Source organism: Drosophila gunungcola, assembly GCF_025200985.1.
Source record: "Drosophila gunungcola strain Sukarami chromosome 3L unlocalized genomic scaffold, Dgunungcola_SK_2 000002F, whole genome shotgun sequence".
NCBI lineage: Eukaryota > Metazoa > Arthropoda > Insecta > Diptera > Drosophilidae > Drosophila > Drosophila gunungcola.
The window spans coordinates 7011234-7023982 of record NW_026453178.1 but is presented as its reverse complement, the minus strand read 5'-3'; the positions used below and the strand labels follow the sequence as shown (position 1 = coordinate 7023982).

General features: G+C 37.0%; 2 protein-coding genes across 4 annotated transcripts; both read left to right on the top strand.

Annotated features, from left to right (window-relative positions):
• The first annotated feature begins 7077 nt into the window (after positions 1 to 7077).
• Positions 7078 to 8726, top strand: LOC128257277 (cell death protein Grim). The gene has a single exon (XM_052988229.1). The coding sequence runs from the start codon at positions 7380 to 7382 to the stop codon at positions 7782 to 7784; it is 405 nt and encodes a 134-aa protein (XP_052844189.1). The 5' UTR covers positions 7078 to 7379; the 3' UTR covers positions 7785 to 8726.
• A 1326-nt stretch (positions 8727 to 10052) lies between these two features.
• LOC128257490 (uncharacterized) lies at positions 10053 to 12473 on the top strand. Of its 3 annotated transcripts, none has more exons than XM_052988522.1 (8): positions 10053 to 10502; positions 10673 to 11404; positions 11467 to 11499; positions 11558 to 11593; positions 11647 to 11727; positions 11776 to 12088; positions 12206 to 12321; positions 12374 to 12473. In XM_052988522.1, exons 1-8 carry the CDS (start codon positions 10289 to 10291, stop codon positions 12376 to 12378), a joined length of 1530 nt encoding a protein of 509 aa, XP_052844482.1. In that variant the 5' UTR covers positions 10053 to 10288; the 3' UTR covers positions 12379 to 12473. The 3 variants fall into 3 exon arrangements, with proteins under 3 accessions (XP_052844482.1, XP_052844480.1, XP_052844481.1); XM_052988520.1 differs by having other exon boundaries at positions 12362 to 12473; XM_052988521.1 differs by having other exon boundaries at positions 10054 to 10502; positions 11561 to 11593; positions 12362 to 12473.
• Positions 12474 to 12749: the final 276 nt, after the last annotated feature.

Genomic DNA, 12749 nt, shown 5'->3' with positions numbered 1-12749 from the left:
ACAATGCCCCAAAGTGAAATGCCAAAATGGTACGGATTCGACACATCTGCCAACGACTTTCGGTCTGCTAGCCATGTATATGTTCGTATTCCCAAAAGCCCATTAGGGCCAAGACGAGCAAAGAGCTGCAATTCGACTTGGCGTCCTGTTTGCTGCTCTCGCCTCGCTCTCTGTGTGCATATTAAATATAACACAAAATGCATATTAAATGGCATAAGCCACAAGCAACGAAAGGTGCATTTGGCCAAAATCCTCCGGGATGGCTTAGCCACTAAAACCTTTAAGACTTGACGGAAACGCTCCGGTGTTGTAAAATTGTACAAGTCAACTTGTTTGGTGGCTTCCCGTTTTTCATTTCCCGGAATGGTATACGTGAGCTTCCGAGTCGAGTTAGTTAAGCTCACTTTATGAACCCCTGAAGATCCCAGGCTTAAGATGATATTCCTGGCGTATCGAGTGGATTAACTTTCTTAACTGTTGTGCGGGAGACTTAAAATGGGTTTGAGCTAACCTTAAAGGTAAAGGAAAATAAATTGAATTGTCTCTGAAATTTGATAACTGCACCGGCAGAAACTAAGCTCAAAAATATTATTATTAGCATTTAAAATTTTTAAAAGTAGTTAAATCAAAGCTTATAATTTTTTGTGTTGTTTATGGTTGGAGGAAATAATACTTAAATTGGTTAAAATGTAAATAAATAGAAACTTATTCTACTTAGTTGAATGCATATTGAAAATGAATACCCTTATAGTTATTTTAAATATTTCTGGATACTTTTTCGTCCCAGTGCAATCATTAAACGAACTTTTCGGCCTTTTGCAGCTTATCAGTCTGAGGTCTCGTCAGTATCCTCTGATTGCACTTGCAGCTCATTAAAATCCGAGTCTCAGTCTCGTTTGGCCGAATCAAGGAAAAACGCATTAAAAAGGACCAACCAGGACACACTGGCAGAGACAAAAGGTGGAGCAAAGAGTTGGGGGATAGGAGGGAAAAGTGCACTTTGCACATTTGTGCGTAATGATTTTCCATTAACGTAAATTTGAATTAACATCGAGTGGCATCAGGAGCAGAGAAAACGTAATTACAACACGTCCACCGACTGACTCCATTTCCACAGCCAGAAATCGCCTACACCAGCAGCAGATTCATTTGATAAATGCCAAATGACATTAACTGCATAAACCTGTGAATCCTGCCGAATGCAAAAACCGGAAGGTTGGAGGCTCCCATTCGAGCCTGCTGTTTATGGTAATTATTTATTTGCCACAGCCGTTGCCATTTTGTTGGTCTTTTCATCATCTGCCATTAACATAAAATTTTATTATTATGTCAGTGTACTTTTTCGGTTGTCACGTTGTTTGGTTCGCTACTGTTATTGCTTTGTCTGTTTTGCATTGCATTTTAAAAAATGTTGTTAATAGATAATGAAATTGTAAGTGAGAGTTGTTGTCGTTAAATAAAGTGTCAAAAACTTAGTTGAAATCTTAGAAAATAAGCAAAACAATCAAGACTATGGCTCATTTGTATTAACAAAACATTCCATATAATTGAAAAAGCATAGTTATTCGTAGCTAAACTCCCTTTAATCCCCTTTCCAAATCGCTAAATGAAACCCCAAACTCCCAAATCACCCGTTGACTTCTAAAGAGAATTTCCTTAGCCATTTTCCGCAATTAAACACAAACAACCTGGGTAAGTTCCTAATGCTAAAAGCTGGTTGTCTTCCTTCCGCCATCCATTTTAACCACTCCGCGTTTCGTCTAAATAAAATCCACACCGTCTAATTAAACAAAAGCTCGAGAAGTCGAGGTGTAACCAGCATAAATGAACATTAACTTGAAAATAATAAAAGTGGAGTAGCTGTAGGATGCCTTGCCTCGAATTTCATGGCATAATAAATGGCTCGCAGACCGATGCGAAAACTTTTCCTCCTCGCCGAGCGATGAAGTAATGAAAGCGCTGAAAGAAAAATTACAATTCACGAGCGCAGCGCAGTTATGAACTTTTTCACGGTGCTAAATAATGCACACGAAAGTGCTCAGCCAGTCAGGGGTTAAGACGAGGGGGGGAACAGCAGTTCTTCATTAACTCCTCCAGTGCCGCCAGATGATGATGATGAATTTTGCATAAAATGCTTAAATACCAGCAATTTAACTTTTGTCGGGTGTCGTCCATCTTCCCCTGCCTCGCGGCTTAACCTTCTACCTCACTTTCTCACTTAACCCCAGGGGTAAGGGGGTCGAAAGGAGCCAGTCTCGTCCAGGACATTTCAATATGCAGCTCCGCGTGTTTCCTTTAATTTAAATTGACTTCTCTTGGGAAGGACACGGTGATTCCCAGCGGATTTTTTGGAGCTCGCCAGTCGGGTCAGAAACTAATCAAAAAGCTATAAAAACTTTTTCATGTAGTGGGTAACAACTTGCTTGTGAATTTAGAGGTGCTATTTGGCTTACATGAGGAATAAAAGGTTCCTTCATACATTTAAAATGTTTAAAATAATTTTAAGCAGATGAGATTTAATAACGAAATATTTAAAAAAGTTTAATTCTTTGCAATTTATTCGATGAAGTGAAACATTTAAGTACTGTTTCAAAACTTAAAATTGCTTTGTTTTTCAAAACTTTGATACTTTTATTTCTTAAAACAATGCATTCCAATGTATAAATACAAAATTTTATAAAAACAAATGTTAAAAAATTAACTCATTTTATTATACGAATATAGAAATTAATTTGTAATAACAAAATTGTACTTCATGAGTTAATTAGTTTGAAATTGTTAAGATTTAAGTGAAGCTTGCAGTAATTACAGAAAATTTCTCCATATTTGCCAGCTACTTGCTTTAAAGTTCAATGCTATTTCAGAGCTGCACTTTGCAGCAACTGTCATTGCAATTGTGCATACAAGTACACATAATTAATTAAGGACCTGACATATACCGCCTCCGGCAGCCCGAATCCCCGCCATTGTCCTTTTCTTCGCGCAGTCATCATCATTCTTTCTCATCCTTTTGCTAACTGAAATGTCAAAAATGCAAGTGACAAGTGTGAAAAAAGGACGAGCTGAAGAAAAACAAAAGCCAAACGGGAACACACATGGAAAAGGGGGGGGTGTGGCTTTTCCGACTGCGGCTGGTAGGGGTTTCCATTTGCTGAGGGGCTGTATCCCTTATACCATTGTCTGCTTGAAGACGCAGCGCGTTCGTGCAAAGCAAAATAAATTGAAATTTTAAAATGTATGAAATTAATTTTTGGCGTCGGTGACTGGGCTAAAAAGTTCTCTCCAACGCTTCAGATGATTCACATGATTATTTATCTTTTACGCACACTTACACATCGCTCCGGCACATATGCAAAGGACATGGGTCCTGGCCGTGGCCGTGGTCCTTTTGCCACTTTCCAAGTCTTGTGTCCTGGGCCTGACACTTGCCAACACACTTTGTCAAGTTTTTAGTATGTTGTCAGCGATTTTCCACTTCCCCTTATCACTTTGCCTTTTTGTCTTAGCCCTTTTAAGCCATTTGTCAAACACTTGGCATGACGTCATGTGTGGGTGTGGACGAAGGGGAGTTTTTGTGCAGATTTCTCAGGGTATTTACAGCTTCGATTTCGGGCGGCTAACTGTCTCTGGTGTTGTGCGAAAATTTACATATAGATTAGCAACAGCACAGGCACACGAACGGACACTTGATGTGAGCCTTCAATGCACTTTGTTCGGCCCTCAACCGATTTTGATGGCGATGATGATGTCTGCAATGCATAAGTGGAAATCATTAAGAGCCCGGTCGCATCTTGTAAACCGTTGCGTAATCCTGCAGACCCAACAAAACCGAACCACACACTCAAAAAAATTAAAATTTATTTTTTTTTAGTTAAGAACATTTTGAATAAAATGTTGATTTTATTATATTACTAAAATAGTTTAAGCAGCTTTACAAAACATCTTCTTCTTATTTTTAAATTATTATTCAATCGTATTTCTACTTTGATTTAACTTGCATAAAAAAATACCAATTTTTATTGAAAGCTATAGTTTTATACAATTTAAAAAACTATTAAGGTTTCAGATTTTTTTTTGAGTGCACGGTCAATTGTTTACAGAACAGGACTGGTAGCTCGGCATTGTTGCCATTTCCGTTCCGTTTCTCTCTCTGGAGCCCATTGTCCATGGGTTGGAAATCCCCTGACAACACTTTGGCCCTTTCACAATGTGCAAAAAGAAAATTTCTGCGAGCAATCCTTGAACAATGCATGAAATAATTGCACGGGCCGGACTGCAAAACCAGGATGAGTGGTGAGGAGAGGAGTGGAAAGTCGAGGTCCTTGCAGGGAGACATAATGATGGCCCGCTGGATATTGGCCGATGATGGGCATTAAAACGCGTATGATGAGCCTTAAGTAGTTACACACACACACACACACACAGACACACACACAGCGCACAATCGGGACTCTTTGGGTATGCGTCCTGGAAAAGGACTCGTTGGGGTTTAAGTGATGCTAACATATTGTCCATACATGCGTGTCCACTGGTTAGGGGAGAATTTCCTCAGAGATGATATTTCTTTGCTGTGATTACTGTGACTGCATATTGCTAAATGAAATCTGTATCAGAAATTATAAATAATGTTAGGGGAAGACCAAACGATTCACGGCTGATGGGCAAGGTGAATACGGAATTAATATATTAACATCTGTCATAAAATTCTGTAAGAAGAATGTATAAAGACATGGGTTGAATAACTAGTGAGCTAACATGACTTGCTCTCAATAGAATTTATGTTTGCTGATATAGTTTTGTCTAGATTTTAAGAGATATATCAACAAGAAATTATTAATTATTATATCTGAAATGGCTTAATAATTTTGGTGTTCGGAATCATAAAACCTACAAAGCGAATATTGCCTTTTTCACTATTATCATGAACGTAGTTTTGCATATTATTTTTAAGCTGTGCGCGAGTAAATATTTTTTATTGTTCAGATTTTTACTTAATATGCATTTATACAAATCTTGGAATCTTCTAACAACATTTTTTGAGTAATTATTTTACAGCAATTTATAATAATCATGCTCTTAATTTATTAAGCTCTTATTTTCTAAATTAGGCCCTTATCTCTTCATTAGCTCAATTACCACTTTTTTGCTAACTTTTACAGACTTTTACAGTTGGGCAAATCGATATCCAGCGACCTTGAGCTTGGCATTTATATATATGAAGAGCACGTGCTGTCAACTGTGTCAAGAAAAGCTTACCCATGTGCCACCCACAATTTCTTTGGAGGAGCCCTGTGCTCCGTAAACGAATTACATTGTCAAGGTCGCACGCACAAAAAGGGAGAGCAAAACCTGAAAATGGGAGGAAACGCCGGCCGGCATGACCTTGGATCCAATTGAGTGAGCAAAAAAGCTTTTGCCGGTAGAATACTTGTAGAGCAGCACCCACATTTGGCTGGCCCCTTGGCCTTGGCAATGGCCTTGAAACTTTGTTAGAGCTCCCTCAGCAAATATGTAACATAGAGGGAGGAAATAAGCTCAATTGGCATTCTGCTTCCTGCTCCCTAGAAATCTTTTTCTAAAATGTTAAAGTGCTACAGCTAAAGTGACATTTATTGAGCATGGAAGACAGATAAGTAGAAGAAAAAGGGGCTTAATATATAAATATTTAAATGTGAATTATTGAACATTGAATCTTAAATTAAAAAAAAAAACTCCAACATATATAAATTGTTTTAATTATTAAGGGAAGTTACAAATTATTAAATAGCCCATTGTTCAAGACACCGCATAATGTTATGCTTTTATTTGTAAATCATGGTCTTTTTCGAGCCATAAATTGTATTCAAAACCGAATATTTTTCTAGTAATTTTTTTTCTTACCCCTTTTCCTCCGCCACTGTTTTCTTGACTTTGCAACTATCCAGGAACAGCTTATCATAATGGATGAGCTGCAGCATACAGAGGAAAAGTAGGGGAGCTAGGAACAAACGCTCTCCAAGGTTAAAATTGTCGTCAGCGCAAAATGTTTGCGGGAGTTGGAAATGATTTAGATTGAAGGTCAACCCATTTGGGTGGCCTTTGGGTTGGTCAAGTTTAAGGTTGCGAATGGGGGAAAACTTCAAGGACTATTTCACAGGGTTTTACTTTACGGATTTGGCTTCTATGGGTTTTTTAGTTGAAGGAGGTTTATTTGGAGTGCAGGTTACTAGTTGAACATGCGTCTAAGTTGAAGGCGACTCTATATTAAATCTATTTACGGTCTGTTCCCAATTTAAAATTGGGTTAATTTAATTTACCAAAAACATTTTATCAAAAAAGCAGTTAGATTAATCTTAACTATCTTACCAGTATTTACTTAAAAAACTAAAAAGTATTTTTGTATTTAATATGTATTTCTATTAACCAATTCATAATATACTCATAAAAATAATAAGTTACCACAAATCAGTTTCTATGCAAACCAAAAATCCCTAACAAACAATTGTTGATTCATCCGCTAAGAAACCCATAGAAAAGTATATTCGAAACTAAATTCGAGTTTCGAAAAAAGGGAACTGCGTCCAATTTTCCCCTCAAAATTGATTGACTCAGCTAGGCCAAGTAAGCCCAACTTGACCCCTAAAATTCGAACTCCGTACGAATCCGCCCCTCGAAAATGAACTCACAAAGAGCTTACGTTTCGTATGACGTTATAGTGCTACGTTTAACGTTTTTCCCCAATACTCTCTCATTTTCCGACTCTCTCTCCGTTTCTCAGCCACTTTCCCTCCCCCTTTTTTGGTGGCAAAGTAAAGGTAACGAAGGCAGCCGTGTTTTTGGGGTGGTAAACTGGCGGTGGTGGTGGTGGCACTTTGTTGGTGGTGTGAGTCCCTGTGGTTGGTGGTTCAATTGGTTGGTTGTTGGCATAAACAAAGCACACACACAGTACACACACACACTCTTCCTGGGGGGTGGTGGAAATTGGGAGGGTGACATTCACCGCCAGAGAGAAAACTCGCTTCCTATAGGAGAACAGAGAGAGAGCTATTTTATAAATGTGACTGCAGCAAGGATATTTACAGTCAGTCCACGCTGAAACCTCGAACAGAGAACATTGAATAACAAGCGGAAGCGAAAAGCGCACAGCCAGAAAAATTCGTCAGAAAGCGACAAGTTCTCTTCGTCCGTTTTCCCGCCAAATGAGTCAGAAAAATTTTCCAAGTGCTTGAAACGAAAAAAAAAAGACTTGAAATAACTTTAAAGTGCAAGCAGTGAATATAATCAAATATTCCGGAAGACTAAAAACAAAAACTTAAAAAAAATATTTATACTGTTCAAGTTAAATATTTTTTTATAAAATTTATACAAAAGTTTTATTTTGTAAAACATCAAATACCGCCATGGCCATTGCATATTTCATACCCGACCAGGCCCAATTGTTGGCCCGAAGCAATCAGCAGCATGGCCAGCAAACTGCAACGAATCCAAGGACAACTGCAACACCTGCTGCACCACCGCAGCAACACCATCAGTCGCAACAGCAACAGCAGCAACAACGTCCTCAATTCCGTGCCAATATTTCCGTGCCTCTGGGAAGTCAACAGGGATCGATGACAATGTCGGAGTTTGGATGCTGGGATCTCCTGGCCCAGATCTTTTGCTACGCTCTGAGGATCTACAGCTACAATTCCAGCCAGCGACGACCGACGGTCATACAGATATCCTTCGAAATCAGCAGCGGCAGTCAGAATAGTCAGAATAATGAAGATGACGATGTAACCGATGCCAACTCCAAGGAAAATTAAATTTCCATTTTCATCCGGGTGGAAAGAAAATCTTCGTGGTTTTCTGGGAAAAGGCAGGCTCAATCAAAGCGTATTGTGATTTCTTTTTTGGGTATGGACACATTAGTAGGAAGAAGTTTTGTAAAAAATGGGAAATTTCCACAACAAAATAAGAATAATATTTTTAAACTATTTTTGAAAAAGAGAGAGAGAAAAATTCAAAATTTGTCATCGATTTGCTTAAAGTGATATTGATTGTTTGTTACTTTTTTGGGTGTCAAATTTTCCGATTTCAGTTTGAAGAAAACGTTTTTTTTTGCAAGCAAAGGTTTCCCGGTTGGTTCAAATACATTATTACCATACATCATTTTTGATAGCAGCAGCAAATAAATAATTAAAATGTGTATAATTATCATAAACCTAATTAGTGTCTATACATATGAGTAAAACCACAAGTATCGTATTCAACTGAAAACTAATTGTCAAATTTTGCATTTCAACAACTTACATATATAAATCCTAAACTAGTAAATACAGAACTAAAATACAGAACCAACAAAAAAACAAAGATGCAACCGCAGCAACAAGAACAACAAAAGACAACAACTCAATTGTACAAAATAGATTTTAAGCAAACATCAAATTTTATAAGTTTACAAAAAAAAGAAAATATAAATAAAAAATGTCTACAAAATAGCTACAGAAAATAAAATATAAAAAACCGCCGAACAGAAAAAACAAATTGTTAACAAAAATGAAATAAAAAAACTCATTTAAGCAATTTTGATACAAATAATCACGAATAACAAAACTCGAAATGTATTTTACCATTATTATTGATTTTAGCAAAATTCAAAACATATTATTTTCATTTTGGCATTGCAAATTAAACAAAAAAATATTTAAATTAATCAAATGTAAAAATTAGCATTTGTAAGCAATTGAAATTTTTATAAGACAAACAAGAAAAATAAATACAATTTTATAAAATAAAAGAAATTTTGGTTATTATTGTATCTTTTCAGAAACTCAAAAACACTTCAAAATTTCGATCCCTTAGATGCCATATGTCGAAATTAATTTAAAAAAAATGGTATTGCTACATGTTATGGGCGAAAAGAATATAATGGTCAAAAAATTATAATATTGTTATGACTTTTTTTCAACCAACTTATTTATTATTTAACATATTTATTATGGTATAAATATGATAAAATAAATGTTTAGTACCGTGGATTAACCTATTTACTTTTAATAAATTCTGGAGGACAAATTAGAAAAAAAAAATTTTTACACTCAGAAACTTTTTTATAATCCGCTGACAAAATCCAACGACTTCAATGCAAAATCTAACAAAACCAAGCCCCTTGCTCCCATGATCAGATAACCCTTTTGGGCAACGAAATGGCAAAGGACAATCATCCGGTCGTGAAAAGGAGGAGTAAGCAAACATTTAGCGATCTTTATCGTAAAAACCAATATGTCACCTTAAAAGGGAAAACCATTTTTGGTGAAAGGCAGACAGAAAGGCTGAGAATTTTCCCGTTGTGTCATGCCAGGCACACTTCGCCCAAAAGGGTTAAAAAGCATAGGTTACGCTCAACCGCAGATCTCAGTCTGTGCCGCCAATGTCCAAGTCATCGGGGTCAAAGGGAATGAGGGTGTACCCTTTAGCGGTCGCGGCAACCCATTTAACCCCAGAAGTGAAGTCAAAAAAGTGTAACATCTGTGGCGGCAGCGAGCGATCAGCGGCGCCTGATAAGTTCGCCAGTCAAATAATAATTATGCAAACATTTCGGGCCGCTAATTTGCCGCCTATCTTAATTTAAATCGCTCAAAAGCGCACTGGAACCAGCGCACAAAAAATTGTTTAATTGTCGTGACATGACAATAAGCGACCTGGAAATTAGGGTCTTTCGCTCTCCTTTTTTTTTTTTGCGTGTGTCTTGATTTTTTGTCGATGATAAGCAAGGGGGAAATTATAGGGTATGCAAATGCTCATATAGTGTCGGTCGCGTGTCCTGGATCGAGTTTTCATTCAGGTTTGTTTTTAATTCGAAATTCTTTTTAGCGCCTGCAATTGTGTTTAAGAGAGAGACAGTTTATGATAACATATTTGTAGTTAATTTACTTAAATTAGTGCCACATATGTTTAACTGATCTGAGATAGCCAGGTGGGAACTGTAAATAGGTGGAAATTCCAACCACACACAGGTTGTTGTGAGTAAAACTTAAAAAATAATAAAATTTTAAGAATATCCTTTCAAAGTTCATACCTTTAAACATAAAATCTCCAAAGTCGTATTACAATAGTATAAATAGTTGATATATCTTTGTAAAGTACTTAATAATGGTTATTAAATAAATGGTTATTTATTACCAGATCAAAGTAGGCATAAAAATAAAATATGAAATTGACATATTTCCAAAAAGGAAACCAAATTCCAAAACATTTAAGTATGAGCTAGATACCTGAATGGTGTCACAAAACAATAAAGCTCGAAAATTTCCTTTTGGTAATCATTATGAACAACACCTCGGATAAAAACGATGATAGCAACCATTTCTTGGACGAAAAGGAGGTTACGAATGACAGTCAAGTACTAAAATATATTGAAAACCTTGAAGATATCTGCAAAACAAACAACTCTTTGAGCTCACAATTTCGCATAGCCTCAAGTCAAGTGGTAGAACAAAAAGGTCAAGCGATGAATTACCGAGATAACAACTATGGAGAATGTGAGTTTTTATTAAATTTATATTTATAAAATTTTGTATTTATTAGGACTTGCCATAGTTTAGAAAACATACCTTAACATTGTTAACTTAACTGAATTTTTTCTTAAATATTGAATTTAAATAAATGAATCCTAATCTGTAACTTACCTTTCTAAAATATGTCATTTCAGATCCAGTTTGCTCCCCGACTTGTAGTTGGCAATCGTCTGACACGAATGGAGAGAACTTGAATCCCAGAGTTGCTTGTGGACAAGGTTATTTGGAGTCTACATCCTCTTCGTCCAGTAAAATGTCCCAAAACGGGAGCTATTACAGCTATGGGCAATCTCTGCCAGAGCTTGATTCCGCATCGAATGAGACCATTGTCAATGAACCCAGGACGGACTCTGGCTGTGTAGGTCCTGGCTGCGCCAAGGATTCCTGTACATATTGCCAGAAGGCAAATAGTGGCCTGGAGCAGCAGTTTAATCTTGGCCAGGAGCAGCAACATATGATGCCAGTGCCGATGGGCGTGGATCCAAGGACGGGATTACCCGTATACTGTTACTCGACTCCAGTATGTTATTCAGGAAATGCGATGTACTCCATGCCAAACATGCCAATGCCTCAAAGTCAACGAGGCGGTGGTGGCCACCAAAACGAGGAAATCGGCAACCCATTTAAAGCTTCATCATCTTTCTCAGAAAACGGTCCCTCCTCTTACCACAATCCAAGCGGTTTTGACATGGAAGCCTTCATGCAGAAGTACCAGCAAAGTGTTCAACAGTGTTACGCCACTGCCCAACAAAGTTTAATTTCTCAAAGTACAGGATCTCAACAATCCTATGCAACTGGTCAATCTCAGCCGTATTTTAACCACTTTCCTCAAAGAACTCAACAACATTATATGCAGCCCAAAGAAGGTATAAAACTTGTTCCTTAAAAATATCGCAAATTAAACTAATTCTCTTTACATTTAAAATAGGTACTCACCAAATTTTTGCAAGTTCAAATCAAGGTATGTCTGGTTCTTGATTTTAAATTTTTCAATATTTAAACTCCCAATTTTGTTTTAGCAGCAACTCAACAATTTTATGAAAGCCCGAATCTAGGTAACTTACGCTCTAGATTCGCCTCCGATTCGTTAAAATTTTTTTGCTTTCAGAATATCAGCAGATTTCAGGAGAGCAACAAGCTTTTAGTTCCCCTTTTGGGGCTCAACAATATTATGCCAACTCTAGTCTAGGTATTAAACATTTATATGTCAGCCCAGTTTTTAATAACTCTTTTACAGGAGCTCAACAGTACTTCTCCCCATCGATGACAATGCCAGCAACTAACTTCTTTGGTAACAATACTGGCTTTACGAGCGATTCTCTGCAGACGCATACAGTTTATTCCTCTGATTACAAGCCATTTGCCTGCGGAGGCAATCATTTCAACCACTTTCCCAATGGCATAGACATCGGCTTGGCCGCCGAGTCTTGTCCCGTCTACGGTCCAGTTGGAACCGCTGGCCTGGCTGAGATGAGCACCGGTGGCCAGGTCTATGGCATGGGCGGTGTCTGTGAAATGAATATGAACTCCTACCCTCAAAGTCAAATGAGGTAAGACATGGCTTTTAAAAAATGTCGAAAAATTAATCCGTTTAAATTGCTTAATTTTGATAAAAGCTTATATTACTGACATATTGCATTCAGAACATGATTAATTTTTTATTACAGTTATTCAAATCCATATAGCTACGAGATGCCTGTATCCCCGCCCAGCTATAATCATGCAACAAATATGGCAATGGCAACTCATCTTCTTCATGACAGTATGAATGGTAGAAGTCCAGGTAAGTGTAAAGATTTTTTTATTTATTGTTTAATCTTTAGTTTTATCTGCAGTGTAATCTCATCGAAGAACCAAAAAAAGCTTGCTTGTGGAAAAAAAACTATATGCGTGTTCACCAATATAATTATAAATAAAACCACAACTAAGAAAAGAGTTTTTTGATTTATATGCTTTATAGACAATGAAATAAAAAGATGTAATTTAGCTGAAAATAATATAGACAACAAATAATAATAGTTTAAAGCATAGTTTAAAGCATTCGTTTTATATTTTGACCATTATCTTTTGTATTTCAACCGCATTATGATATGACTGAAAAGGAAAATGACTTTATCGAGTCATAGGTTTACAATCCCATTAGCTTAAAATCTTCCATTCAGAGCCATTAACCTCCGTAGTAATGACTCACTCTCTACCCAGAACCTGAAC

What these genes read in the sequence shown, in the direction of transcription:
- LOC128257490 (XM_052988520.1), top strand. Translation starts at nt 10,289, where the DNA reads ATGAACAACACCTCGGATAAAAACGATGATAGCAACCATTTCTTGGAC. An exon ending in TTATGAAAGCCCGAATCTAG is followed by an intron (nt 11,594 to 11,646) that starts GTAACTTACGCT and finishes TTTTGCTTTCAG; the next exon opens with AATATCAGCAGATTTCAGGA. An exon ending in TTATGCCAACTCTAGTCTAG is followed by an intron (nt 11,728 to 11,775) that starts GTATTAAACATT and finishes ACTCTTTTACAG; the next exon opens with GAGCTCAACAGTACTTCTCC.
- LOC128257277 (XM_052988229.1), top strand. Translation starts at nt 7,380, where the DNA reads ATGGCCATTGCATATTTCATACCCGACCAGGCCCAATTGTTGGCCCGA.